Below are 26,265 nucleotides of genomic sequence, written 5' to 3'. Positions count from 1 at the left end.
TCTGTAGCATCTTCGCGTTCCCGCTGGATCGTGAAAAGATTGTTGATGAAGTTTAAAATTATACACAAACTATACGCATTCGGTGCGAAGCGAAGGAGAATTTCTTCGCTTGGCTCCAGGTTATAAGGTCATCTTACGATGTTGCTGAAGCTAAACAAGTCATCAACATCTACTTTATCGCTTGATTAAGAATCTGTGAACGAGGCGAAGTCGCTTCATCGTTCCGTTAGTTAAGATGCCCGTCGCATCTAGCTGACAGTGGGAAACTCGGAGAAGCTTCCCGAGAAACGAGCAGTCAAGCTATCAATTTAGCTTAATGTAGTGGATACATCCAATTTCAATCCAGCGTATGGTATGCAAGCATGTATGGTCCTTGTTTTTAGTTACATTACGTGGGCATGGCTTTTAGCGAGTTCGTGAACCGAAGCTTGTTTTAAAAGTGTAGTTAATTTGCTTTTTTAAGTAACATGAAATAAAACATATGTGGATACCTATTAGGCGGGAGTCCGTTTATCCGTGCTGGTTCTTTAATAAACACTTTAATATGATACGATACACTCAAATTCAAACTGAAAACACCACCTCAATGTAGAACAAAACGCTTGAAACCCCCACCTACAGGTAATCAGGTAAAGCAGATATCTTTTTAACCGTGTTGTTCACTTCGTCGACTAGGGTTGAGTTCCGAAGACCGTGAGTGAACAGCATTATCATTATTTTGAATTATAGCATCATAATTTTTTAATTTATAGCATTTATATTTTGTGCTGGTTTTACCAGTTCAAATTTCATCTAGTTGAAATTCATTTCTAACACACATTTTAAACAATCATGCTTTTTGTATTGCTTCGATACAGAAATTGAACAAAGTTCATCCCATTGATAGTGTTTTTTTTTGCCACTTTCTAGAAGCATACCGCGCACCGTTCATCTTTTGTGTGTAAACGTCCCCGTTACGGTTCGATTCGTTTCATTACGCTTCCGTTCCGTTTCATTTCTAATATATATAGAAAAGGAAAACTCGAGACAGAAACTCCCAACGGACACTAAACAATTCGACCGTAAAGAAAAAAAAAGCATTTAAAAGCGTCGTTTGTTGATTATTTGGTGAACCGTGTTTTGTTGTCTTCGATGCTGCCATATTGTTGAATTTTATTTTCTACCCGGCTGACCCCGCTGTGTGCCACTAACATACGTACGGACAATTGAATCAAACCGCATTCAACACGGCCCGGGGTAGTGATTGTTGATTGTTGTTGTTGAACCTGCTATGTTGTATTGATAATAATGCACCGACTGAGACAAATATTACCCGCTACTACGAAAAGATTGTTCGTATTAGTCTGGATTCTAATTACAATAGAATAGAGATGCTAAGCCACGTTCCGGGATTCGTTTCGGTTTCTCATTCATTTATCACGGCTGCTGGTGTTTATGATTGCAATTAGTGTTGGTTCGGTGAGTTCCGTCGGTACCGGCACTGCAAACTGCATGTCCAAATTGCGCATCCACCAACGGACGGGACGCGAAATCGGATATTCGATTGTTTTTTCGCGAGTCGGCCACGGTCACACGGTTGCAGCATCCTATTGTTTGAAGGAGATGGATGTGTTTGGATGTGATTGATGAAATTGCTAAACTTTAATGTTAAAGTAATTACAATGGTGTTTGTTTTCTGGCAAGAGTTGACGGAAATAAAGCAGGAGTTCTATCGCAAAAGTTAAGTTTGAGTTAGGTTAAAGATCAACTTATTTAGTCAATTTTCAAAACGATGGGAACCATACCTCAAAAGTCTTTAAGTGATTTTAATTAATTGGTTATTTTGGTATGCGTCATTTCTACATGCGTTCTAGCATTCACATGTGAGTACGGTTCATTGGCCTTGTGCCGTTACATTCATTTTTGTACACAGACGAACGTGAATCGAATCTGTTCTGAACCGACCTCTCGTAAATATAAGGGCTTAATTATTGATGAAACTTAAGTACAAGAACGCATTTAAAACGACAGATACATATAGCACATCACCTTTAGAATAAGTTAGACTAATATATCGATTAGTAAATGCATTTAAATGCATTAATCATCAACATAAATTCTTCCAAAATGTATTCGATGCATACTACAATTATGCTTTTTTTCAAGCTTGCAATGCTGCTTCTTCTCGCGTCTTTCAACCTGTCCATTCTGCGCGGAATATAAAACAAGTAGCCGATCGAAAACTTCAAATGAAATTCAATCAAGTGCACATTGCTCCTTCTCATTGCGGGCCCTCTCAGAGCGTTAAACAGCGTTTGGTCGGTCGATCGATAAATTGCACCTCAGTTCTGGTGCAAGACCAGATTGAAGCATCATGGCTGGTAAAGTGGGCTCTCTGCTATCTGTCCCCCCGGTGCGAGAGCATCAGAATGCGGAGGGAAAGGCGGGGAACTACTTATAGCCAAAGCAGGGGGTTGAAATTATGGAAAATCTGTCGCTTAACGCATCGGTGTCTGAGAGTCTGATGAACGTGTTAAATGATGAATTTGTCCATTCCATTATAGTGGCACGCTAATGCCTCCGATAGATAGAGAGCGACCGATTGGTTGTTTGCGGCAGGACACTCAGTGCCAGTGACATCGGCCCCGTCCGCTGGGAATGGAATGAAAATGGAAATCGTGCTAGCATTCAGTGAATATTTTCTATCATACCGGTCGTGATTCTACTAGAATTCACCCTCGAATGATCTGTACCGGACTTTAGCACGCTGTGCTTTAAGGCCTTTGCCATGATTGTGGTTATGTGTTGATGGAATATTTATCCGCTCGCTTTTTTTGTTGTGTCGCTTTTGTCGCACATGGGCCGCGATGGAGTTCCGTTTGCAAACCACGCTAATGGTTTGTGGTTGTGCATTTGATGTGCAATCAATCATCCAACTGCCACGGTGACAATGTGCAATGGTTTGTGATTGAATAATGCAAAGAGCTTTCTTAAATGCTGTACATTTCCGTTTTTTGTCTAGTCTGTCTCCTTCAAGTATTATTATCATATTCCCAATTTGTGTCTGTCATGAGCAGATAAATGCATGAAGATCAGACTGTGAAAGGAAGTAGTACGGGTTGTAAAAGATGTACTATGCATTGCAATTATGCAGGAAAATAATCTTGATTACTTTCAGATTAAGTTATTAAATAATGTATCCAAAAAATAGCATAGCGAGTCATTTTATTATAATATTTATCAGCAAAAGTTCAACCCTCATAAATTTGGCACCCTTCAAAACGAAACAAAAATATTCTTGTACACCGACCATTTATGAATATGCATAAAATATAATAAATATTCATTCAAAGGTTGGGCAAACCTTATTGGATCACTTATATTTACTAACCCTAGATGTTTTCGAATATATATTTCGGAACATTATTTCATCCTTCTAAGAATGTTTCAATGCATGCACGAAATCAAAACCCTGGTGCTTCGTTTTCAAAACTCTGCATAAAAACCACCAATCGTTAACAGTATTGTATTCACTAATGCAAGTTTAATGGGTATGAAACAAATTGGATGAAATATAATATTTGGAATGGAAAATTTACAATGTGAAAAAAAGCTTACGTGTTTCGTTCTGCAGTAAGAAAGTTATCCAACAAATTGTTTTGATGCTTTCGGCAAAAATAATAATAACTCAATTTGAGCTTGTTTTTTTCCTGTAAATGAAAGCATATCCTCGCCTCCTCGTAAGGTCAATTGGTACCAACGCAAGTACCTCTGTTGCTGCCCTCACTAATTGACTCCAAATTAAATTTGTATTTAGACTTTAACAAATTTAAAAACGATCGTTGAACAGGATCTGGGGGTGGGTAATGATTATAAGTCGTGTTAAAAAGCCATTATCTATTCAAGTTGCAGCATTTTTTTTATTGTGATAAGCCTTTAATTCCAACAAATAAAATTCAAATATATTTCAAAATCGGTACAAGCGAGAAAGAATTAATTATATCAAAGACGGCGAAAGCTCATTCATTTCGTTTCTACGGTACTGTTGACTTTACGGCACGACAAGATAGGTTTGTTTGTTCCAAATGCACTCGTAAACGTTTACCTTTTCCTACCCGCACGAGGTACGTACACGAATGGAAAACGAACCCTCCTAGAAGGCACAAGGATAAACGAGTTCATCTCACCCTCTAACCTGCACAGTGCGAGGTCCAACCCCAGCCCGGATGCTAATGACCACGATACCCAACTTCATTAATAAGAAACACACTTTTCATGGGCGGTTGCGTGAAACAAAAAAAAGCCTCACCAAACAGCACGAAGGACCAAATTCTTGACCGCACAACAAAACCTTGGCCTCATGCCAGTGCTGTGAGTGGAACCTTCTTTATTTTTAGCACTTCCAGTTTTCCACCAAACGCCTTTCGGTGGTGCAACTAAACTCACCCATCGACCCCGCCGGGGGCCCGATTATCTGTCCTACGGTCGTGCCACGAGTGGATTGGACTGGAAAAATGGGACTCAGCACGTAAGAATTGCCAGTGCCACTTTACCGTCAATGGCAGTTGCATGTCGTCAACTATCGAATTGATGGGTTGGCCTGAAGTCAAGGCTGTTACAAACGGTCGCCGTACCGGTTGCCTTCCATTTTCCTTCAAAGGTTGCGCGTGTAATTAACCCGATTGCTGACCGTCAACTTGTAACGGTCACCGCGTGGTTCAACGGTCTTGCCAGATGTGTTGGTGAAGTTGTCCTTTCTCGTTCGTATTGCACCATTTTCCGCGTGTGCGACACAAAGATCGTCGTGAAAATGGATAGCATATGGGTGAAGTTTGATTTATTCCAAACCATCATACCCATCGCATAATTTTACAATTTATCTCATATTAAATCAAAGCACGAATTTAAACAAATGAAACAAAGACACAAGTTTAATATATCCCATTTGCATTTTATTTTACAGGCGCCGAGCACAGCAGCTAAAGGTTGCAAAACAGAAGGAAAAAGAATGGCTAAAAGCGCAACGGAGCCGGGATCGAATGGGGACGCAGACGTCCTCTTACAAGCGACACATCACGTTCGAGGATAGCGTCGTCCTGTTGGAGGCCGCGGCACGAAATGATATAGCAGAGGTTTGTATTTAAATGTTGGTGGGAAAATATGCGAAAATTGGGATTTTAATTGGATAGCAAACGCCTACGAACGAAGATCAACAAAGGGTATGATTCAAGTCTTGAAGTTGTGTGTTGAACCTTTCTGTAGATAGCGAACTCTAGAGATGTTTTCTAGTTCTTTTGGTCAAAAAAATTACTACTACTATCATACAAACGAAGTAGCTCAAAGGTTATTCAAAAACTTTTCTTATCATACTTCAAAGTAATAGCAACCATAAAGTCAATATCGCTAAAACTGCATCGCTAAAAGTTGCCTATTATAGCTTTTCGCTTAATTGCCCCGGTTAGTGGAAAAACTTTTCTCTCACACGGACTTGACCAAGTTTCGGATCGCTTCTTGAAAGAGGTACACAAAAAAATAATACTCACACCACGCTGATAGCTATCGTTATCACGCTGGTAGATATCGTTCCATAGAACGATGTCATCCATGTGCTAAAAGCCTATCCCCATTAGAGAAGCTTCTCTTATAGCCATACGTGAGCTCCCTTCAGTGTTCGCATTGCTTTTTCTCAGTGACTTTTTCTGTAATGTCTTTGTTAGTTTCACAATTCGATCGTACGGAAGTTGGCTTCAGCTGCACGCGAAACAGGAAGTAGATGTGAATCGCGCCTGCTGGATCGTTCAGAATGAGGTCACCGTATCACTTTTACTCTGTGTCGACCTGCAACACAGTTCCTTCGGTCACTTCCGGTTGCTATTAGTCAGGTCGCATTGACCATGATTTCTTCGCGTTGCCAAATGCGGCTCTGCCGTACAACAGTAGTGCACACGTGCAGGTTGCCACGATTGCAATGGTTGCCGGGGGACATTCGTTTCACGTGCGGTGTGTGTTAAAACAGTGCCAAATCGTGTAAGACGTACGTTCGTGTGTGCTACGTTTCTAGGTTAGTTGTGTTACCATCTACGAATGATCTATCAACCGCTGGCCGCATTCTGGAGGTGCTGCTGTAGTTTGAAGGAAAAATGACCATTTCCTGTTCGGCTTTCCACAAACCATATTCTTCGTGCTGGTAGCAGACGGTTCCACTATTTTGCTCACTTGTCACGCGAAGTACCACCGCGTGACTACATGATGTAATTCGGTTGCATACCTTGCAGGCGGATGTAGGAGTTCTTCATCGGAATGGTTTCTGCTGGGTGCTTTATGTTCTCCGGACAGACGTATCGGATAATTAATGTCTATCAGGAAACGATCGTTGTCCTTTACTCCAAACCAAGGCGCAATTTTTATGCAGCAGTTGGGTTAGAATATGTACAAGCTTGCATATCTTTACGCAGGAATGAGGCCAACCGTACCATAAGCGAATCAAAACTCATTTATATACGGACACTAGAGAGTGGGATGGCAACCTGCACACCTACCATTATGTCTAGCACATCCCGAATAGGAAGGACCTCATTTAAATACAATTCGCAATGCTAATCGACCGTTAAGCTCGGTAATGCCGAATGTACGTGTAGCGCTTTGCCAAATAGACAAACTCGACCGCGGAAAAGGGAAAAAACAGCTTAATTCTTACCGCACTCGTTAGTGGTTTTTATACGGCATTTCAACATATTCTCCCAAGAAGATACACTGTTTTGTCTCTTTGCACGGTGCCATGCACGATAAACACACCCATATTAATCCGAAGGACGATTTGCTTCGTGTACTTTGCGGTAGAGAATGTTTATTTTCGAAATTTTACTACCCCGTCTATATTATTTCCATTACACTGGGTAGTCAGCGGTGTCATAAAACTGAAAAGTAACGAGCACTAAACAAAGCAGATGGCAGCTTAGGGAATGAATATTTGTGAGGGTTTCGGTTTTGGTAGCGGCATAATAAAACTAGTCTTCGGAGAATGCACTTTGTGAGGTTAAGGTTATTTGTAGCCAATTACTATTGCTTTATGCGAGTTGGGTTTGTGATGAAAATACTTGCTTTGGTTAGGAAACTATTTTCGAACAATTACTCAATCAGTGCATAATGGTGTTACAAACCAATTAAAAACCAGATTGAAGTATCGCACCAACTATTGAGAGTGCAACACTCTACTCTGACCCTGAAATACATCCACCTTGACCAACCGCAATGTTGTAAAACAAGTGGAAGGCGAGGAAAAAAATACAAACATGGTATGGCATCTCTGTTCCCTTGAATCTCTGCAGACAAAACATACCCTAGCCGTATCCCTTTATTCGTTAGCAAGAAATCAATATACCCACAAACAACACTTCAAAACCACAATACATCACTCCATCACCCACCGGCACTCCGACAAGATACAATTCACAGCACGTCGTGCAAATGCCGTTAAAAGATGATCCCGGTATCCCTTCAATACACCGCTTGGTTGGTGTACCGGAAAGGGTAGTATATTTTCCTATCGCCCAGCAGTTGGTGGAACCAAACTGCTCCATCTTGCCAAAGAAAACGTTATGCCGCTCAGGGGCTGAATTTACAGGATGGAAAATAAATTACTTTCGCTTCGTTTCATCAACTCCCGCTGGGATCAATTCTGCATCGGCTTGGGACTGTAGATGCCGGGCTGGATCTGCGAGATGCTTCAGAAATAGCACTCACGTGCCGGGTAGGTCAAGGGCTGAATTTTGTAATTTTCCAGTGCGCTGTCCAAATCCATGGAATGAGACATCTCTTCATCTCCGGGTCCGAACTGTGGTGTCCGGGGAACGGAAAAGATTGGACGTTTAATCCGATAAGCTTAGGATGAGTGTGACTCAACTATTAATTACCGCATTCGATGAGATTTAGTCATTATTCATCGACCGTTGATTTGTTAGCAGCGTGATGAAGGTATCTGCAGGATGATCGTGAATTGATGGTTAGATGTTAAACATTAACTACGTAATCTATCGGCTTTTGGGTTTAAAGAATACAAATGCTTTTGCTATAATTAACTGTCCCTTTGCCATATAAGATATCCAGCAAATTATGTAGAACTATGGAAGTTTTGCTTCAGTACCTCAATCACAAACCTCACTTCAAGTCGTTTCAATTGACTCGAGCGTAAACTTTTATCCTGGTGGGAATACTATAGGAAGGAGCATTTTACATGGAGCAAAGTTTTGTCACTATGCAGAAGAGAAAATAAAACTTCATCCCTTGACAAGAAAAACTTCTGCGCGATTCATCACTAAAAGAAAAAAAAACAACGTAGCACATATCGTCCGATGAAATATAAGACGTCTGACAGCAGGAATTCTGGCAAACCCTTTCTGTTAAACTATTCTTTGCTTTTGCGATGACTTGCTGAAACGAACAAACACTCGGCGAAGAAGAACAAATATACCGTCAGCGCACATCTCGGTGCCGACTGCTCCGTCCAGCGTGCTTGTCTCGAAGAATATGTGAACCGTTACACTACCGTACATGTGGACTTTTATGCTGTTTGGTGTACCAGAGTGCGTTGGTGGAGAAGTATAGTAAAGCTAACATGCTTGACTTTGGAAACCAATTCCCTGCTTTCGTATGACCTTCGTCGAAGGGTTAGCATGTCCTTGCTTTTGGTTTGGACACAGCCTCTAGCCAAGTATCGCTGCAGCACTCGGAGTCTATGAACATGAAACGAGGAACATGCCAACTAACTAAAATAGTGTTGATGATGATGATGTAATGTTGGTTAGTATGAGCATTTTTCTTGAAAGGAACAGGACCATTGAAACATGAGCACCTGATGAGTGGTCATTATCGACTGTGGGAAATGATACTTGCATCCTTTTCCGTTCCTCCTCACCATTCTTGATTACTTCCGGCGAAGAGCGACAGGGTTCTAGCGTCGTTCGAACTAGAACGTGTGCCTTTGAAAATACTTACATTTTTTCCTGCTGCCTATTGTAACGTCATGCCCTCTGTCTCTATTCGTTCCCTTTTACAGGTGGCCAAGCTGCTCCAGAAGGGTGTCACACCGGATGCAACGAACATGGATGGACTGACGGCACTGCATCAGTGCTGCATCGACGACAATGCGGAAATGTTGAACCTGCTCCTCGACTACGGTGCGAACGTGAACGCACAGGACAGCGAGCGGTGGACACCGCTGCATGCGGCTGCAACCTGCGGACATTTGAATCTGGTAAAGATATTGATAGCACGTGGTGCAAACCTGCTGGCGGTTAATGCGGACGGTAACATGCCGTATGACATCTGCGACGACGAGGAAGCGCTCGATTACATTGAAGCGGAAATGTCGAAGCGGGGCGTTACGCAGGAGTTGATCGACGAGACGCGAGCGGCTACCGAAACTCAGATGCTGCACGACCTGCAAGACATTGCCCTGCAGGGGGGCGATTTAGAAATACCGGATCCACAGGGTGCAACGCCGGTAAGTGGCCGTGCCGGATAATCCGTGCAGTGTTAGCAGAATATTGTATGCTTAATGTTGGTTGGTTGTTTTGTATTTTTTTCCAGCTCCACATAGCATCCGCGAACGGGTATACACGGGTCGTCGAGTTCCTACTGGAGCATCACACATCGACCGATGCTGTCGATAACGATCTCTGGACACCGGTTCATGCCGCAGCTTGTTGGGGTCACGTAAGTTTCTCGATTACAAGTTAATGCCGTCTTCTGTCAATCATGAAATAATGTCATCATCTACCTTCAACTTTGCAGCTGGAAGTCCTGGAAATGCTTGCCCAAAGTGGAGCCGATTTGAATGCCAAAAATAAGAACGACGAAACACCTTCCGGTGAGTGGGAAAAGGAGTTAAACCATTGAACCACTCAGATCATGGCTTAATCTTTCTTTATTTTTACGATCGTTTTAGACATTTGCGAAGATCCAGAAATTCGAGAACGAATAGAGCAGCTAAAGACAGAGCAAGAAAGCAAACGGTTAGCAGAAGCACAACGCAAACGTGTCCGGCGGTCGCAGAGCAACAACACGAGGTCAGTTAATATGCCCGTGAACGAGCGCTTTTATATTCGAGTGATAAATCCCAAAAGAAAATGCTGCAAACTTCTAATCATGAATCGCCGGCAAACGAATGATTCTCCCGAGATCGCTTCTAGTAGAATTAAGATTAATACGGCTGCCACTTTGAACAGCTGTATTACTGTATTCCCTCGATAGAAAATCGGATTGTAAACTAAGCAAATTGTTTGGCTAAAGTTTGGCTTCACGTTGCCAACTAGAAGGTAGCAAGTGTAGGACTCCCTAGAGAACTTAGTCTACAGAGAACTAAGTTAAGATATCATGTTCACACCACCTCGGTGTACTGTTTGCCGGGCTTACCAAATCGCTGCGAAGTTGGTGTTGTAATCCTTTGGCTGTTTGTGAAAACCACAAAACTAAATTGGAAAACCGGTAGCCGAGTGTCAGCAACGGTACCACCACACCTAAACGGTGCTAACTCGTTTCCTCTACCTCTCTCCGATAGGGCGCAATCCGTGAGACGAACATCACTACGCGATAAGGGCCTAACGACCAAAAAGGATGCTGTAGAGGAGGCTCGTTTCCGACTACAAGCGCAAGAGGTAAGTTTTGTAGCGGTGAGCTACGGATTTAGGCCTGCACCCGTATAGGCTAAGAAATAGCAGTTCCAATGTTGTCCCATTTTACTCGTGTACATTTGTAAAAACAGGAATATCTCACTATTAGAACTTATGCCATAAAACCTTTTATGGCTTTAGTCTCTAATGTTAAATCTTGAACGCTTCAACCGATCGGCTTCCTTTCGTTGTAGCGAGCAGTAGTAATTAAAATTTAATTTTCTCCAAAGCCAAAATGCTGCACCAGCAGCACACAGAATAAGATTATACGAGCGATAAGGCGAAAGCTTTCGACGAAAGCGAACGCAAACGTTAACTGCGGACAACTTAAAAGTTCATAAGCCTAAGAAGTTTTTCAATGTCGGCAATGCTGTGATTCAATTCCCTCTGCAGGAAGTTGTTCGTTCATCGCGATGGTGATGATGGAAACAATTTTAAAAACTTTAGTTGTCTGTAATGAAACCTGGCTAGCGTAAAATAGTAATGAGCTCTCTTTAAAGCTTTAAATAACAGAAGTACTACTATTATTCATTAGCGAAGCAGTCGTAAAAGTAAGGTTCTGTAAAGGTTTATTTTGTTTTACGTTATGCACAACATGAAACGTAAAATTTGCGTAATATTTTCTTTATTTTTATAACCGTATTTATAATATTGATTTTATGCACACTCGATTGAAATGAAATTCTGGAACAGTACGCCCGATACAAAGTATCATCACATAGAAACGGTTTGTTTGTGCTATCTATCGAAAATTCAATTTGCAGCTGCATGTGACAAACGTATTAGCAAGGCAATCGAAACCCTCGGCAAATAAATGGACGTCCATCGGAGAGTGCATTAAACTTTCTGTCTCTCTCCCTCTCAATACCTTTGCATGGATGATGGAGTGTAGAAAGTTGCATGTGATGTTCATGAAAAAGAACAGCTCAATTTCAGAATTGAACGTTTAGAACCATTGACATAAGGGTACACTGCATTTGAGCTCAGCGCTTCGATAACTGAGCCTTCAATGACTGACGTCCTGCTGTGCATAGGCATTGAATATTTATGGGAGATTAGAGGAATGACGCTTAACGTGATGCCAACCAGTGAAGCGGGAACACTTTTTGTGAAGGTGATAGAAATCAGGAAATTCGGACTTGATCCTCTGTGCATACATCGGAAACAGAAGCGTTCGTGTGGGTGGCGATAGTTAAAAACAGACTCCAATCGATAGAGCATACGTGACCATTGCTCTGGACGTTAAGGCTCATACCGAAAGTGTTGTCATCAACGTCCAGTAAAGATCCATGTGAAACCCGAACCAATGTGAAATTTTTTTCAGTTTGCTTGGGACGTTCTACACTCGTTTTTGCTTCTACTTTTACTTATGAATGCTATGTCCATAGTCGTTTTTTATCAATAGACTTAAAGTCAAGCCCTGCCTACACACTGTCCACTCTAATCGGTTGCTTAAAGGCAACATGGTACATATCAAAACGAAACTTCTCACCCACTCCTGCTTTCTGTCAATTTTGCAACTTTTCATCGTTGCAAACTGTGGACCTTCGGTGCAGGTGAACGGGATGGAAAATTGAAATTGTCTACTTTTTTATAGTATTGGACCAGAAAAGTTTGGAATAAGTGCTGGTAAATTTTTAACCAATGGCCGTGCTTTATCTATCGTCCATTACTGGTGTGGCAGCAGTGAATAGCGGCTTAAACGAAAGGCAATCAAAAGTTTTTGAATTATGATGCAAACGACATGAGTGACTCGAGGTGCCATTATTGGTACAGAAATTGTGGTCTTTAGGCTGAGGTTTCAATGTTTTTTTTTTTATTTCACAATATTTCTGGAATATACAGCTACAAACTTGATTTTGCTGTGATAAAAAATGAATAAATAGAATGAGTACACAGAAAATTTGCCTACCGCACAAGTAAAAGCAGTACTAAAACGTGTCACAAAAAGTTACATTGGAATGTCTGGAAGGAGCTGTGTACTTTTGGTTGATTGCCGGAAAAAGGGAGAACGTGTTATGCTCTTTCCTTATGAATTGGTGGTTTAATTAATTTGCCAACTTTCAAGCACTATGCCCATTCTGCTTTGATTGCCAAAGGCGACCCGAAACTTCCTCGTTTCGCATTTGTGTTTGTCGAAGCAAAATGTTTCAAATTGTTGGGTGATTTTTACACAACGCAAATTGATCTTTCAATTGTCAAAACAACACCGAAACGATGTTTTGGTAATGTCGATGATAATGAATGAATATTGAATTGGATTCAGGGAGTTCCTGTCGTAGAGCAGAACTTTTGAAAGCATTTACTAATAACTAATTACAGATACTGAATAACTTTTACATGATGCCATAAAAAACCATAACGTTCGCTGTAATACAGACTAAAATACTATTATTCTTGCCTCAGTAACTTGTTAGTAATTTATACACATTACACAACTTTTTTCTCATTCAATTGTGACGGTTTATACGGCAAATTCGGAATGTTAACGTTCGGTGCGCATTGAAAAGGGTTTCCACCTTGCGACGTTCCAGTTCCGGCTGAGTAGACGTTGGTGAACTTTGACGGGGAACCTCAAATGGTGGCGCATTGACTACGCCTCAGTGCACCCACCAATGCATGATTGATGATGACGATTTTCCTATGGGCTGAATTGATCAGTTCGATCGTTTATACCCTCATGCGAGGTGTTGAGGGGGAAATATGGGGTTGGCAAACATGCGAATCTCGGTATTTTTCTTGCTGGCCAACTGAAAGTAGGAAGTGAAATAGGAATGATTGTTGTGCGGTGGTTGTCAGCGCTTGTACAGGGCGCTGTTAGTATTTTACGTCGAAAGCTCTTTAATTATCGCAACGTTAATAAGCGGACAAGGAATAGTTGCAATCGTTGCGATGTTATTGATTTCACAAATATGCTATCAATCTATGTACAAAGCTGTGGTCAATATTCAGTTCGCATTAACATTGTTGCACGCACTAAGGTAGCTCCATTCGTCAGGGTGCAATACATTGTAAGGTGCTTGTGTAGTATAACATGAAATGAAACATTCAAGTAAGATTTACAAATGGAATGCTTTGCCTTTTTCCTTTGCAACAATGCTAAACTGTTTGAACGGCAATGAACTTAACTAAATGATGTTAAATATTAGTTATTTGCGTTCCTTTACACTTTTTATAGTTTAACTTATCTGTTCCTTTATAAAAGCTTAAAAAAAGAAAGACAGTTTCAAAGTTCAAGCTGTGCTGGAAGCAAAATGCCCTTATTAATTGAATATCACTATTTTATCCTTTTGGAAATAGACGCTTTTCTCACCAGTTTTTCTTTATTTTTAGGTATCCTTTCGCGTTACTCATTTCATTTACCTTATATCACCGAGCTGCCTTGTTACGCTTCAGCTGCAAGAGTGTCGTTTCCGTTGATTGGCAAACTTTTCCGTTTGCGGTTTCGCCAACAAGAACCTTCTCGCATTGCGGGCTCCAAAAACTTTCTCGCTGCTTACTGCTGTTGCAATTTGTAATTGCACCACGCGGTCATTGGCGTGCGTTTGTTGGCCGCGCTAAGATGCACACACCATATTTACGTACACGCACGGCACTTCCGGTGCTGTGTGTCCCGGTTTTCTCTTTGCGTTCGTGCACACTTCCGATCGCACCGGGGGGAGAATCTTTGGTCGATAGTTTTTTTTACTAATTAAAACTTATTTTACGCGCGGGTTTTTGAAACTCGGCGTGACAGGAAAGGAACTTGCGATGGCATTGTGGTGCAGAGAATTCTCAAAGCTCTGGGGTTTGTGTTGGTAGTTTAGGAGAACGTTTTGCGCTGCAATATTAACATTTTGGTAGTAAATAGTTACTTTAACTGCATTATGTAATTTAAAAAAAGAAAAAAGGCTCAACAATATGTAACAAAACATGAATAATCGAACACACTACTCCACCGTCCATATTTAACGTTCGTTACGGCAAAAATGTGCCATCACAAACGCCGTATCATACATTTTTATAAATCACACCACGATCATGCCGAGGGAAACACACCTCAAAGGGTCTATGTCCGGTGTTTTTTTTTTTTTTTACTCTGCTCTCCAACCGAATGCACTTGTGTTAACAACGACGCAAGTGCAACCCATCACGCACCCACACTTGTTGAGGCGTGTCGAGGCGAAAAAGCAACAACAACACACACCCTAAACGCCATGGCGCACATCGAACTCGCGTCGTCTTTATCCGTTCCGTTGTTACGATGCGTTAGGAGCGTTTTTTTTTTCGGCGATCACACACCAGGCGTGGGGTTCGTTCGTGAAAACACGTTCGATCTGCGTTGGTCCACGTGTGGTGTGACTTTAAAAACAACGCTTCACTTTGCATTACATTACCACCCTACTAGCCCCCAGCCGCTGATTAGAGGTGGTCCCTGTTACACACACTGACACGCAAGCAGAAAAGGAAACTTATTTGATTTCCATGAAACCAAAGCGCCCACACACACACACACACACTAGCACATCAAGTGTTAGGACGCGGAATCGAAGCGGGTGCGTGACGAACGGCAGGATGCGCAAAAAGGGTAGCAAAACGCGCGCGCACCCCACCGTTCACGAACGCGGAACGCCATGCCATTCGTTTGGTGTGGTTGCTGCCGAAGCCAAATTTCCATCGCCCCCCCGAATTGGTTTGGCGCGAGTGTCCAAAAGCGCTTCGGCCGTGTTGGGCCCGGCGTGTTGCGTTCAGTTCCGATCCAACAACGGTCCATCGTACGTGCACACACGTAATCGGGGTTTGGAGCGTCGCGTTCGGGATATTTTCCCCGTGGTTATTTTGTGTTGTGTTTTTAGTTTCATGCGCAAATGTTTTTTGGCGCACTCGTCGCCCGATTTAATACGCTTCATTGGGTGCTAGTGACGGGTTTGGAGTGCAAAAAAGTTTAAGCGTGAGCGATTTAAGTGAGATGCGTTTTTTAAGCTTTTTTAGTGAGAGTATGGCGTGATAAGGACCGCGTCCTAGATGGTTCTTCGTGTAATGGGCACAACACGATTGCCGGATGCGAAAGTGTGGCTGAGTGTTGTGGATGAATAACTAATCATTAGTGCCACCAAGTGCCACGAGTTATTGTAGATTGTTTACCAACCAAGGTCTATCATTGTGTTATGAAAATTAGTTGGAACGTGTGAAATGAATGAATTAAGTGAATCAAACTAGCCGAGTGTGCCGAACCATACTTTTCTGATAACAGATTACTAAAAAAAATACTTTATTTGTGCTATAATGCATCTTTTATTGTGCTATAATAAAGTACCTTGTTTATGGCATGTACAAATTTATGTGAATATTATAGCAATTTTTGACAAATATCTCCAAACCCACACCCTGCCCGGGAATAACACTTATTCGTCTGTGGCTAATGTAATTGCACAGAATTGTTACATTTTTTTCTCCCTCATCAAGACAAGTCCTCAGGCCTTACACACGCAATGGCATTTGGTCGTGTTGCTGCTTTCCTCCATCGATCTATCGTGCTTCATCAAGCAAATTGTATTTCGCGTGAACAGAGCCGAAAATTAGATCCACACCATTGCCAAAAATCAATGTCAATTGAATTGAACGTCAGCATCCGTATCATTTTTCCCCCTTAGCGTTATGGATCATTGATTCAATTCATCCACGGACCGCGCCATTACTGCTCCGTTGTCTTTTGTTAGCGAACTGGCGAGCTCATAACGTTACCGAATTGTGATCAAACACATTGTCGTACGCTTGAAACATTTGCTATGCGGAGTCGCATGTTCATTAACGGGTCGGGAGACAAAACTTTAATCGAATCGAAACATTCGCATAGCGCGGTAATGCGCACGTTGCATAAACGGAACGATCTTAGGAGCAAATTAATTAAGCAGTAATGAGTTCGGGCTTTTAGTTGACTATTTTATTACGCCTAATATGCGAAATGAAGCGCAATGCATGAGACAGCAAAAAAAAAACGGCTAAAGGCAGTAAAACGACGATATATCGCTCTCTTGATTAAGTTAAGTTTTAATTATAACTGAATTTACGCCTGTCCACGGCTGGACAACCAAACGCAGATATTACATTGCCGCTCCCACGGCAGGATATTTTAAGAGCGAAGCGGTTGGAGCAGCACGCCGGTGGCGGATTTGTTTTTATCGTCCCTATTTTATGTGTCCCACGCTCTGTTTGGAATGTCCTGTAGGGTTAGGGATGTAACCATGTTTCAAGCATAATTAATTACCACTTTAATTTTCTGAAATTAAATTTTTCTTTTGAAAATTGATTACTATTTGTTGTTAGTTTTATTTTTGTTGGATATATTTGCGGTCAGGGTAGTACATTTTGATGGCCTATTATAATGCTGATTTTCTGGGATTCTTGTTGAAGATTGCTCTAAATATACGACAAACAATCAATACATACGTTTATTCTGCCCTTTTTCCGGTTACAACAATTAATTGTTTAGCCTATATTGGTCAATTTCTTCAACTGCTACACCAGCTGCAGCTTGACACCTCTCGTCGGTGGACATCGCAGAGATCGCACCGTTAAAACTAAAGCAAAATCGATATTTTTCTCTTAGTCTGCGATAAGTTTCGTGTCATCTTACGTAGACGATTTTAATTATGTTTAACAATGAAAATGTGGAGTCAATTTCAAATAGAAATCAAGTTTTCTTACACAAAAATTGATATTGAATGGTCTGGAGATAGATAGGGAGTGGTGTGACTAACTTATTGAATCGCGCTAACGAATAAGATAATCGGTGGGATTGATAGTGAAACACAAAACACTCACTTTATAAAAAAAAAACTAGATATGAAATCGCGCGCACAGTTTAGTGAATGCCAATTGGGCCAAGCCGTTTACGCACGTGCGGATTCAAGAGTTGAGATATAAACTGAAATTTTTAACGATTAAATTTGATAAAATACTGATCACAAATATTTATCATTCTTTAACATAATTTTAATTCCTATTCTGCACATCATTTGTTTTAAATTTCATAGAATTTTGTATGTTATATGTCAACTCTTGAATCCCCATGTCCGTAAACAGTCTGGCCGAATTGGCATTTTGAACAATTCGTTGAGACGTGCAGCATGTACTATTTAGCAAATGATAGCCCCCTGAAACGAAACCTTTAAAATGAATATCCCGTATCATAAAATGTTGTGCGTAGCATAATTATGATAATAAGCTCCCGGCAAAATCGTAATAACTGGATCATTACGATAGAGCTAATTGAAATTACTACCACTAGCCCTTACGTGAGTGCATCGACCCCCCTCCGTTTGAGCCATTTTTTAAACCGTCTGGAAAAATCAATCACTTTCAATTGACCACTCCCCGGCAGCATGGCCACCGGTCCGGGTTGAACATACCGAAAACATAACCATTGCTCACCTTCCCTCTCAACATCGGTGCATCGGATGCAACTTAATTGTGCATTACGCACACATTGACTCGTTGCAGCACACATTCCCGAGTGGAAATGGCCAGTTTTTCGTCGGTTTCGCTCACAGTTTACATCCATTTCGCTTTATAGCGTCGTCTTTTTATCCCGTTTCATGCATGTTTTTGTTTCATTTGTCGTCCAATTATCGAATTAAGCTTGAGCTTTAAAGCATTTTTCTTCCGCTGTTTACGTTCGCGGGGGCAGCTGTTTTTACTACATCCGCACAATCTATTCTTGAAAGTCGAAACAAATAGCTGCGATTGTTCCGATGTTCGTAAACAACAACAACACCACCACTTAAACGGTGTTACTCGTCCAACTCCCTCATTCGCGCGTTCAAGATCACAGCGCCAGTCACGCACGGTGCGTTTGTAGATTTCACTTTCGATTTCGTGTATGTGTGTTATGTTTAGGAGGTTTTTTTTTAATAGCTTTTGTTCATAATTTACACTTTAGCTGTAGCATTCATAAATATTTTTCCTCGCCGTCACACGCTAGCTCTGCTATGGTGTTGATAGCTTTCCCGGGTAAGCTCGCAGTAGAGGAAATGATTTTATTGTAAATGCTTTTTTTTTACAGTAGTAAGAAGTGTGAAGTGTCTTAGTTACATCACTGTGTTTTGTGATGTTTGACGATGTTTCTGTTTATTCCAATTCATATTATTCAATGAGCTCTTAATTATCTTTTTTTTTTACTAAAACTTATAATTTTCAATCTCAGTAAGCATAAGGATTAAACCTGAAGGTCATGTTGGATATTTATTTCCTTATTTTTGTGGTACCAGCACCAAATGACCTTCAGGAGAACGTTCGGTAGTCATTGCGTTTCAAGTGGGCTGTAAACTGCTTCCCACTTTCCATGAAGAGTTTAAATTCCCATTCAATGCCTGCCCAATTCTTTGCCTTCGTTTGCCGTTGTCATTCAACCCTCCCCAATCACATAAACATACGCCACCAAATACCCAGAAGGTCATACGATACCTCTACTTGTGAATGGAGGTGATGGGCCGTCCGTCCGGCTTACGACTCACTTCCGGGCGACGATTGGAAGCTTTCAACCGTAAACGTATGCGAAACGTTCCTTTTTCCTTTTCTTCGCGGAACTGTGCGGGCCACCGCATGCGTGGCGTACCCAAAGGCTTGTTTTTTGCCTGTAATCATCTGCTTTTGGGGTTTTACATTGTTTTGGGCGGGAGGGGGGAGAGACCAGTTTTGACGGCAAAATATCCTACTCCCATCCCATTTTTTACTTGATTGGATACTAATAAAAAGGAATTGCTTTTTTTTAAACAAACGTTCCACTAACGGGTCCGATCGGAAGGACTTGTAACAACAATTTGCCCAGGAAATGGTGGTTGATTCTATTATAGTATTATTATAGAATTGAATTGCAAAAGGCGATGTTGTTGTCTCCTTTCGCATTGACATTGAAGTTGATGAAAGAAAATTACAAATGGGTCATAAAAATGGTTTTAATTATTTTTTTGTAATTTTATGGCACTGGAGAAGGAAAAGCAAGAAGCTTTTGTTATTTGTCGGTATTTTGTGTAATAAATTATAACTAATGGGGATATATACGCTCAAAAGTTTGAGGTAGAAAAAAACCTTGGACATCAGCATCAGAAATTAACGATATAAAAATATTTTGAAAAGAGATGGCCTTCCGGTGTCATTCTCATGACGTAACCAGACCACCGGAGCCTGGCGAGTCTAATCCGCTGTACGACAATCATTTTGACTTACAGCTCATAAAGCCCGTCATTGTAGTGGCTCCTCTATAGTCCTTCTCAACCAACGGGGCCCAAAATCCTTCTCAGCATCGTCCTATCGAACGGTCCAGGTCTCAGTGGCGTATGTGAGTACTGGAACTACTTAAGTTCTCTATAGTCCCAGCTTTTAACGAATTTGAACATATTTAACAAACTTCTCTTTGGCCTGTAACACCGAGATTGGTCGGTTTATTCGTTTGAAGCTTAGTAGTTACAAGATACATAAATGATCTTGATCTTCGTTAGTTATTACAGCTATTTCAACACACAGACGGTATATCTTCACTTGAGCAACAGAAACGGCTCATTAAATAATCAATCCATTAATTTTTTTGTTCCAAAGTTTTACCTTCCCAAACACATATTTATGGAATATCTTAAAGCCGCATGGAAAAATAAATATAAACAGAACGCAACTTAACAGTAGCAAGTTGATCAAATTTCATTACCTGCTTATGAACATCCTGTTGGCGTGGCACACCATTGTACTCACGAGAGGAAATCAGCTTTACCACGGATCAGTTAATTCCTTCCTGGCGTTGCTCCGAAAAATAAAAAGAGACACACAAGAAACAAAATGGTTTCCCTTCTCTTATTCCTTCTCTCAGCATGTTTCATTATAAGCGTTAGACACAGAATTACACCGTGCGTAACGTCTTTTTTTTATTAACAACACGCATCTAAAGCATCATTTTTACCCTTGACATTCTTACACTTTCTTGCTCGTTTCCACCACCCATTGAAGCATTTTTGGATGAGGAATTTGATGAAAGTGAAACACCCACAACGTGCGATGATTATGCAAGAAGAAAAGTTGTAATCTTACAACATTCGCTGTTCTTTGAGTGTTTTATTGTTGTCCTACAACAAATAGTGGCACACACTCACTGTTGCCAAACGGTCAACAACTTATGACCTCCGTTGTTGTACAAGCTGTGGAAGGAAAGTTGTGCAGAATTGGCAAACAATCCACATTTGCAATTCAAACAACGAGAAACGAAAACTCGCCACTCCACACATAATCCGCACCGTACATGCATAAAGTTTTCGTAATCCCCGTGCACCGTTCCATTCCCGGCAGAATATTGGTTTTTCCACCGGAGGAGCAAAGTTTTTCTCGAGTGGAATTGTTCGGTGGGAAATAGGGAACTCCCAAAAAAAAAATAAACCTTTAATACAACGACTTTCTTGCACGTCTTCCTTAATCCAACCAGAGAATCTTCGTTCGCTGCATACACTCGTATGTGCTGGTGCTGAAAATTGTGCTGCCGTTTGCATTTTCCAACAGTGACTGTATTTAGTTGTGCGAAAATATCGAAACCAAACAGAAAAAAAAAAATTCCTTTTTAAGCCATAACCCGGTTGACACAAAACACCGGCAGAACCGAACTCTGCTCTGCTGTTTTGTCCCGTGCGTGGCTCGTTGTTGGAAAATTAAGTCCAAAATGAGACGCGTCTTTTATCTGGAGCGGGACAAGAAACGGGACTCCACGATGCTGGACGATACCATTATCGGTTTACGGTACAGGGTAGGTACTAACCAAGAGTTGGCAGGGGCGAATAGAAGGTATCGGAGCAAATCCGGGTATGGTGTTCTAAAAATAATTAATTATGTATGAAATTATCCCGTTTTTCGCGCATTTCTCCTATTCCATGCTGTCGTGATGCATTATCAACGGTTTGGCTTTGAGAGAACATTATTCCCTTTGTTCTCTATGCCCTGCCAGCGAAACAATAGATAACAACCCTTCATTTAATAATAGATCACCTGGTTAGACGAAAATGAAGGAGAGAAAGAGAGGAAGAGTTTATTATTTTTTTTTGCTCTACCTAACATGCCTTTAGTAAGGATTCTTCTCCTTTTGTTTGGACGATGCTTTAGTTTCGCCAAAACTCATTAGTGTGCCTGTACAATCCCCTGCAAGCTCCCGGTTGAACAGGTGGAAAGTGTAATTATAAATTTGTAATTACATTTCAGCTATTTACAGGCGCCTGTATGTATGCAAACGTATTGTTTTCTAATAAATCCTTTTTTCCCCGTCACTCCTTCTTTTGCAGGGATACACAACCCCGGACGGTGTGGCAGCGGCAGCGGCCACAGCAACGACGATCGCAACCGCAGCCGCGACAGCAAACGGTGACAATAACAATCAGTCATCGTCCACCGCCTCGGTTTCATCCACCTCCGTGCGCACTAACGCATCCTCCCAGCATGCCAACTCCACCGCATCTTCTCCATCCTCCTCCACCATCAACACTACCACCACCACCACAAGCACGTCCAACCACACGACCACCAGCAGCAGCACCACCATCATCAGTAACGGCAGTAGCAATAACAATAACCTACCCCATCACCTTCATCACCATCACAATGGCAACAGCAACGGTACCACGCCCGCCCATCTGAACAGTGTAAATAACAACAGTCTCCCGAACGGCACGAACGGTGGACCGATCATGAACGGCGGTGGTGGTGGTGGTGGTTTGAGCAACAACGTCCGCCACATGAACAGCATCAACAACAACCAAAGCAGCCTGCAGCGTCACCATCAGCAGCGAGGCAAGGTGACGGGTTCACCGGTCGGTGGTGGATCGCCCACGCTCAATCAGTACGATCGGCGCTCGCCGGACGGTAAGGATAACGATGAGACGTACCTGATCGAGTCGAAGGGATCGGTAGGGTCGGCGGGCCTGAACCCGCACACACCCGGTACTGGTGGTGGTGTTGGTCTAGTCAGCAATAATCATAATAGCAATGGTGGTATGGGAGGTCATCATCATCTGCACCATCACGGTTCGGTTAACATTCCAGCGAACGGGGGCGGCGGCACCCTGTCGGCGGCCACGGTTACCGGTGGCAGTACTGCGGCCGCCGTTGCAGCGACCACCACCGCCGCCGAGGTGTACTCCACGTCCAACAGTGAGAACGGCAAGATCAACGTCCAGGTGACGGTCCTAGTCGGTACGTATTGTTCATGCTTTCCCATCATCATCATCATCATCATCCACATCTCGCCATCATCAATCCTTACAATCCCGGTCCTTTTTCATTGCACTCTCGCACCAAAAGCGAATGTTTGTGTGTGTCTTCCTATCGCTGTGTCTTTTTCTTCATATCATGTACACCACAATCACTGATGCAACTGTTGTGTGTTGATGCCAGTTTTCCATGCACGATCATTTCCACACAAGCCAAGCACAAGCTATCCATTCTCCTCAGATATCAGCAGGTGCATTGTGGTCGATCTCCACTGCGACACGACGAAAAAAGGCATTTTCTTTTCATACGCAATAAGAAAACGCCTAAATGTATGCAATTTTTACAAAGAAGTTTCCTTCTAACAACCTGTACTGATCTTAACGGAGCGACTAGACGATGTAGGAGATAATGGATGCTCCGGTCTTTCACAAGATAGACCACGTATTAATTCCCGTTCTCGAACCGTTCCCTCATACGAAGGCCTGGTCATTACCAGGGGCCTCATCGGGACCTAGGTGTACGGGCAAATAAAAGAATCTAAAAAAAAATAGTCCAATGAATATCTCAAGTTTTATTGTTATGAAGAATAAGACTAATCCAAAGCTCAAAGGTCATCTTCTATAAAGCGATGTCTGTGTGTGTGTTTTGGTTGTCCCTCCCCGTGTAGGGATTTATTTTATTTCCCACCAAAGACTAGGCGCCCCCATCAATAAAGGAATGATTTTGTATTATTGGGATTTTATGTCCATTTTTTTTACGTTTACAAGCATCTTAAAGCTTCGATTGTTTTTTTTTTTCGTTCCGTATCATTTTCAACCGTTCAATTGATTTCCTGTACTTTTTTGTGTGTGTTTTTGTTTTGATCTCTTTTTGATGTTTTTGTATGTCTCTTTGATGTTGTTTTCTTGTTTTCCAGCTTCCTAATTTATTTGTTTGTTTTATGTTTATACTTCTTCAAAGTGATTTTATTTTCATTCAACTTTTGTACGGGTATATTTTTTTGTTTAAAATAGTACATTTTTTAGTACAGTTTTCTTTTCCCATGTTGCTGATGGCTTTTTTTATATTTTCTTCAACTTTTTTCTTCTTTCATGTCTTTGGAGCAAAGAGTTTTTTTATTGCATTTTCCGATGTTTCGTCCGTTTCAATCGTCCGTAAAATTGGGTTTCACACAAGTTGTCACAAAACAACCCCTTTGCCAGCCCTTTGCACACCGCCGTTAGAAGCAAACGTTAAAAACTTTTTTATTTGCCGCATCATTTTTCGTTTGTTGTTTGAAAGGAAAAGGGTTTGCTTCCAACTTTTACTTTTCCTCCGCCCGCGGTCGTGGCAACCGCGAAGAACATAAAAACCGAGCGTCTCTGAAAGAATGGCATTTTAATTAAGTGGACGCAAACAAATTAGGGATATTTACGCGTTGATTTCGTGTAATTTTTGTGCTCGACTACAACATCTATCATCCTAGCAAGAAGACATAATGGTTTGTGTTTGTGTGGACAAGCTTTTGATTGCCATTCTACTCGTGGTTGGCGTGCATTGTCATTCATCTTCTTCCATACCTCGAGCCGTGGAAGTACGCACGGAACCATACTCATTCAATTTGCAATTACTTCAATTACTCCATCCAGATAACCTTTTGTACTATCTTAACCTTCACTTTTCTTCTCTCTTTCTCTCTTTTTCCTCGTGTTTTTTTTTGTGTCCTTTGATCACAATTTTGGTTTCTTGCACCATTTTGAAACAATTACCCTACCTGTTTTCCGCTTCCTTGTATGTTTTTTTTGTCTTCCTACAATTACCACAAATATGGCGTCCAAAAACAAAAAAAAAAAACAACTACACCAACACAACCCCCCCTTCCACTCAACAACACCGACAACAAACACACCCACACCTTAAAAATTCGATACAAAACCAATAAAACCAAAGATCCCTCTGTCGCAGGAACGCTGGCCGATCTGAAGAAGCACCGGTCACAGAACCGCTCCAGCGTCAGCCCGGAAAATGGTTCCCTGCTCAGCGGTACCGCCCCGAGCCTTGCGGGCAGTATCGGCAACGGGGGCGGTACGACCACCCCGAACGGTGCCAGTGCCGGTACGCCCCTGGAACTGTCGCTCGTATCGAACGATCTGCAGCATCATCACCATCACCATCTGCATCATCCGCAGCATGCGTCGCCACATCTCAACAATCGGCACCAGCAGCAACATTACGGCGATGGCAGTGTAATCGGAACCGGAAACGGATCCCTGCACGGTTCGGTGGCGGCAATCGGGGAAAGCGAGGCGGGCACACCGGGGGGTACGCTGTCGAAGTTTAGCGGCAATACCAGTGACGTCGTGAGCGACAGCACACGATCCAGACGTTGCTGTGTGGTGATGTAAGAAAGACCCGCGAAAAGGTCGTACTCACACACACACACAGACACAACTGTTCATCGTGCTTTAAATCATTCGGAAGGAAATAGAAGACACCGGGTTGTAGTTTTCTATCTCGACTAAAGTGATTTCTCGCAAAGCGACCAGCGGAAACATTCAACGCTGTCACACGAATGAATTAGCCGCATTGGCGCCATCTATGAAGCAATAGCGAAAGCTACTGCGCATACACACAGCATGCTGTGAGTTTGCAAAGTACCGAGAACAACAATGCTGTCAGTTAATGGTTCAGAGCTAGGATAGCAAAGGAACACAGCAAGAACAGCAAGCGAAAAGATCAACGTGAAACGGACTTATTCGTTTATATACACTTAAAACCCGACTGAGATTGAAAGCAATGCAGCACTACTTACATCACTGGCGAAAAGAAAAAGCATAGCAAAGATGGTATACAATATAAAGCAATGGTCTTTTTTATGTGAAACTAAACAGAACAAGGTGAACCTACACGTAAAATTCTAAACTAAAAGCAAAAGGATTCATCGGAAGTGAATATAAAACCAAATCGATAGAAAAAAAAACTAACTCCCTTTCAAAAGCAAAGAGGAAACTAATCAAAAAGTACTTTTTCGTTCATGTAAAGGTGTGAACAACGCACCAAAACAAGGTGATGATCAAAAATGTGAAATGTAAACGAAAGAACTGAACAGAAGCACATAGCTAGAAGAGAAAAGGATTGAATGAGTTTAGGATGAGAAGAGAGAGAGAGAGAGAAAGAGGGGTGACAACCACAAAGCGAAATGGGAATGAAGTCATTTGCAATTGGGTAGCAATTAGTATTTTGTTACCCACGTACACGGTACACAGACGATTTTCAATTGTGATGGTCCGTTGGTGGTCCACATCTAAAAACCGCCGGAAAGTGCTCCCCGAGGTTGTACATAGGAATTATTGTTATTTACATTATTACTATGATAGTAATTATTATTGCCGCTACCGCAAGCTCATCTTTTCGCCCATAA

General features: G+C 41.8%; 1 protein-coding gene across 1 annotated transcript in view; it reads left to right on the top strand.

Moving 5' to 3' along the window:
• The window catches only part of LOC128719010 (protein phosphatase 1 regulatory subunit 12B), a 32,775-nt gene extending 7,526 nt beyond the window's left edge, over nucleotides 1-25,249 (top strand). The window contains exons 2-9 of the mRNA XM_053812630.1: nucleotides 4,943-5,111; nucleotides 9,035-9,481; nucleotides 9,568-9,693; nucleotides 9,772-9,847; nucleotides 9,926-10,046; nucleotides 10,538-10,634; nucleotides 21,941-22,847; nucleotides 24,795-25,249. Of these exons, the coding sequence (XP_053668605.1) occupies nucleotides 4,943-5,111; nucleotides 9,035-9,481; nucleotides 9,568-9,693; nucleotides 9,772-9,847; nucleotides 9,926-10,046; nucleotides 10,538-10,634; nucleotides 21,941-22,847; nucleotides 24,795-25,249 (2,398 nt within the window). The remainder of the gene's footprint in view (nucleotides 1-4,942; nucleotides 5,112-9,034; nucleotides 9,482-9,567; nucleotides 9,694-9,771; nucleotides 9,848-9,925; nucleotides 10,047-10,537; nucleotides 10,635-21,940; nucleotides 22,848-24,794) is intronic.
• Nucleotides 25,250-26,265: the final 1,016 nt, after the last annotated feature.

Source organism: Anopheles marshallii, chromosome 2, assembly GCF_943734725.1.
Source record: "Anopheles marshallii chromosome 2, idAnoMarsDA_429_01, whole genome shotgun sequence".
Taxonomy (NCBI): Eukaryota; Metazoa; Arthropoda; class Insecta; order Diptera; family Culicidae; genus Anopheles; species Anopheles marshallii.
This window is presented reverse-complemented; position numbering and strand designations above follow the sequence as displayed.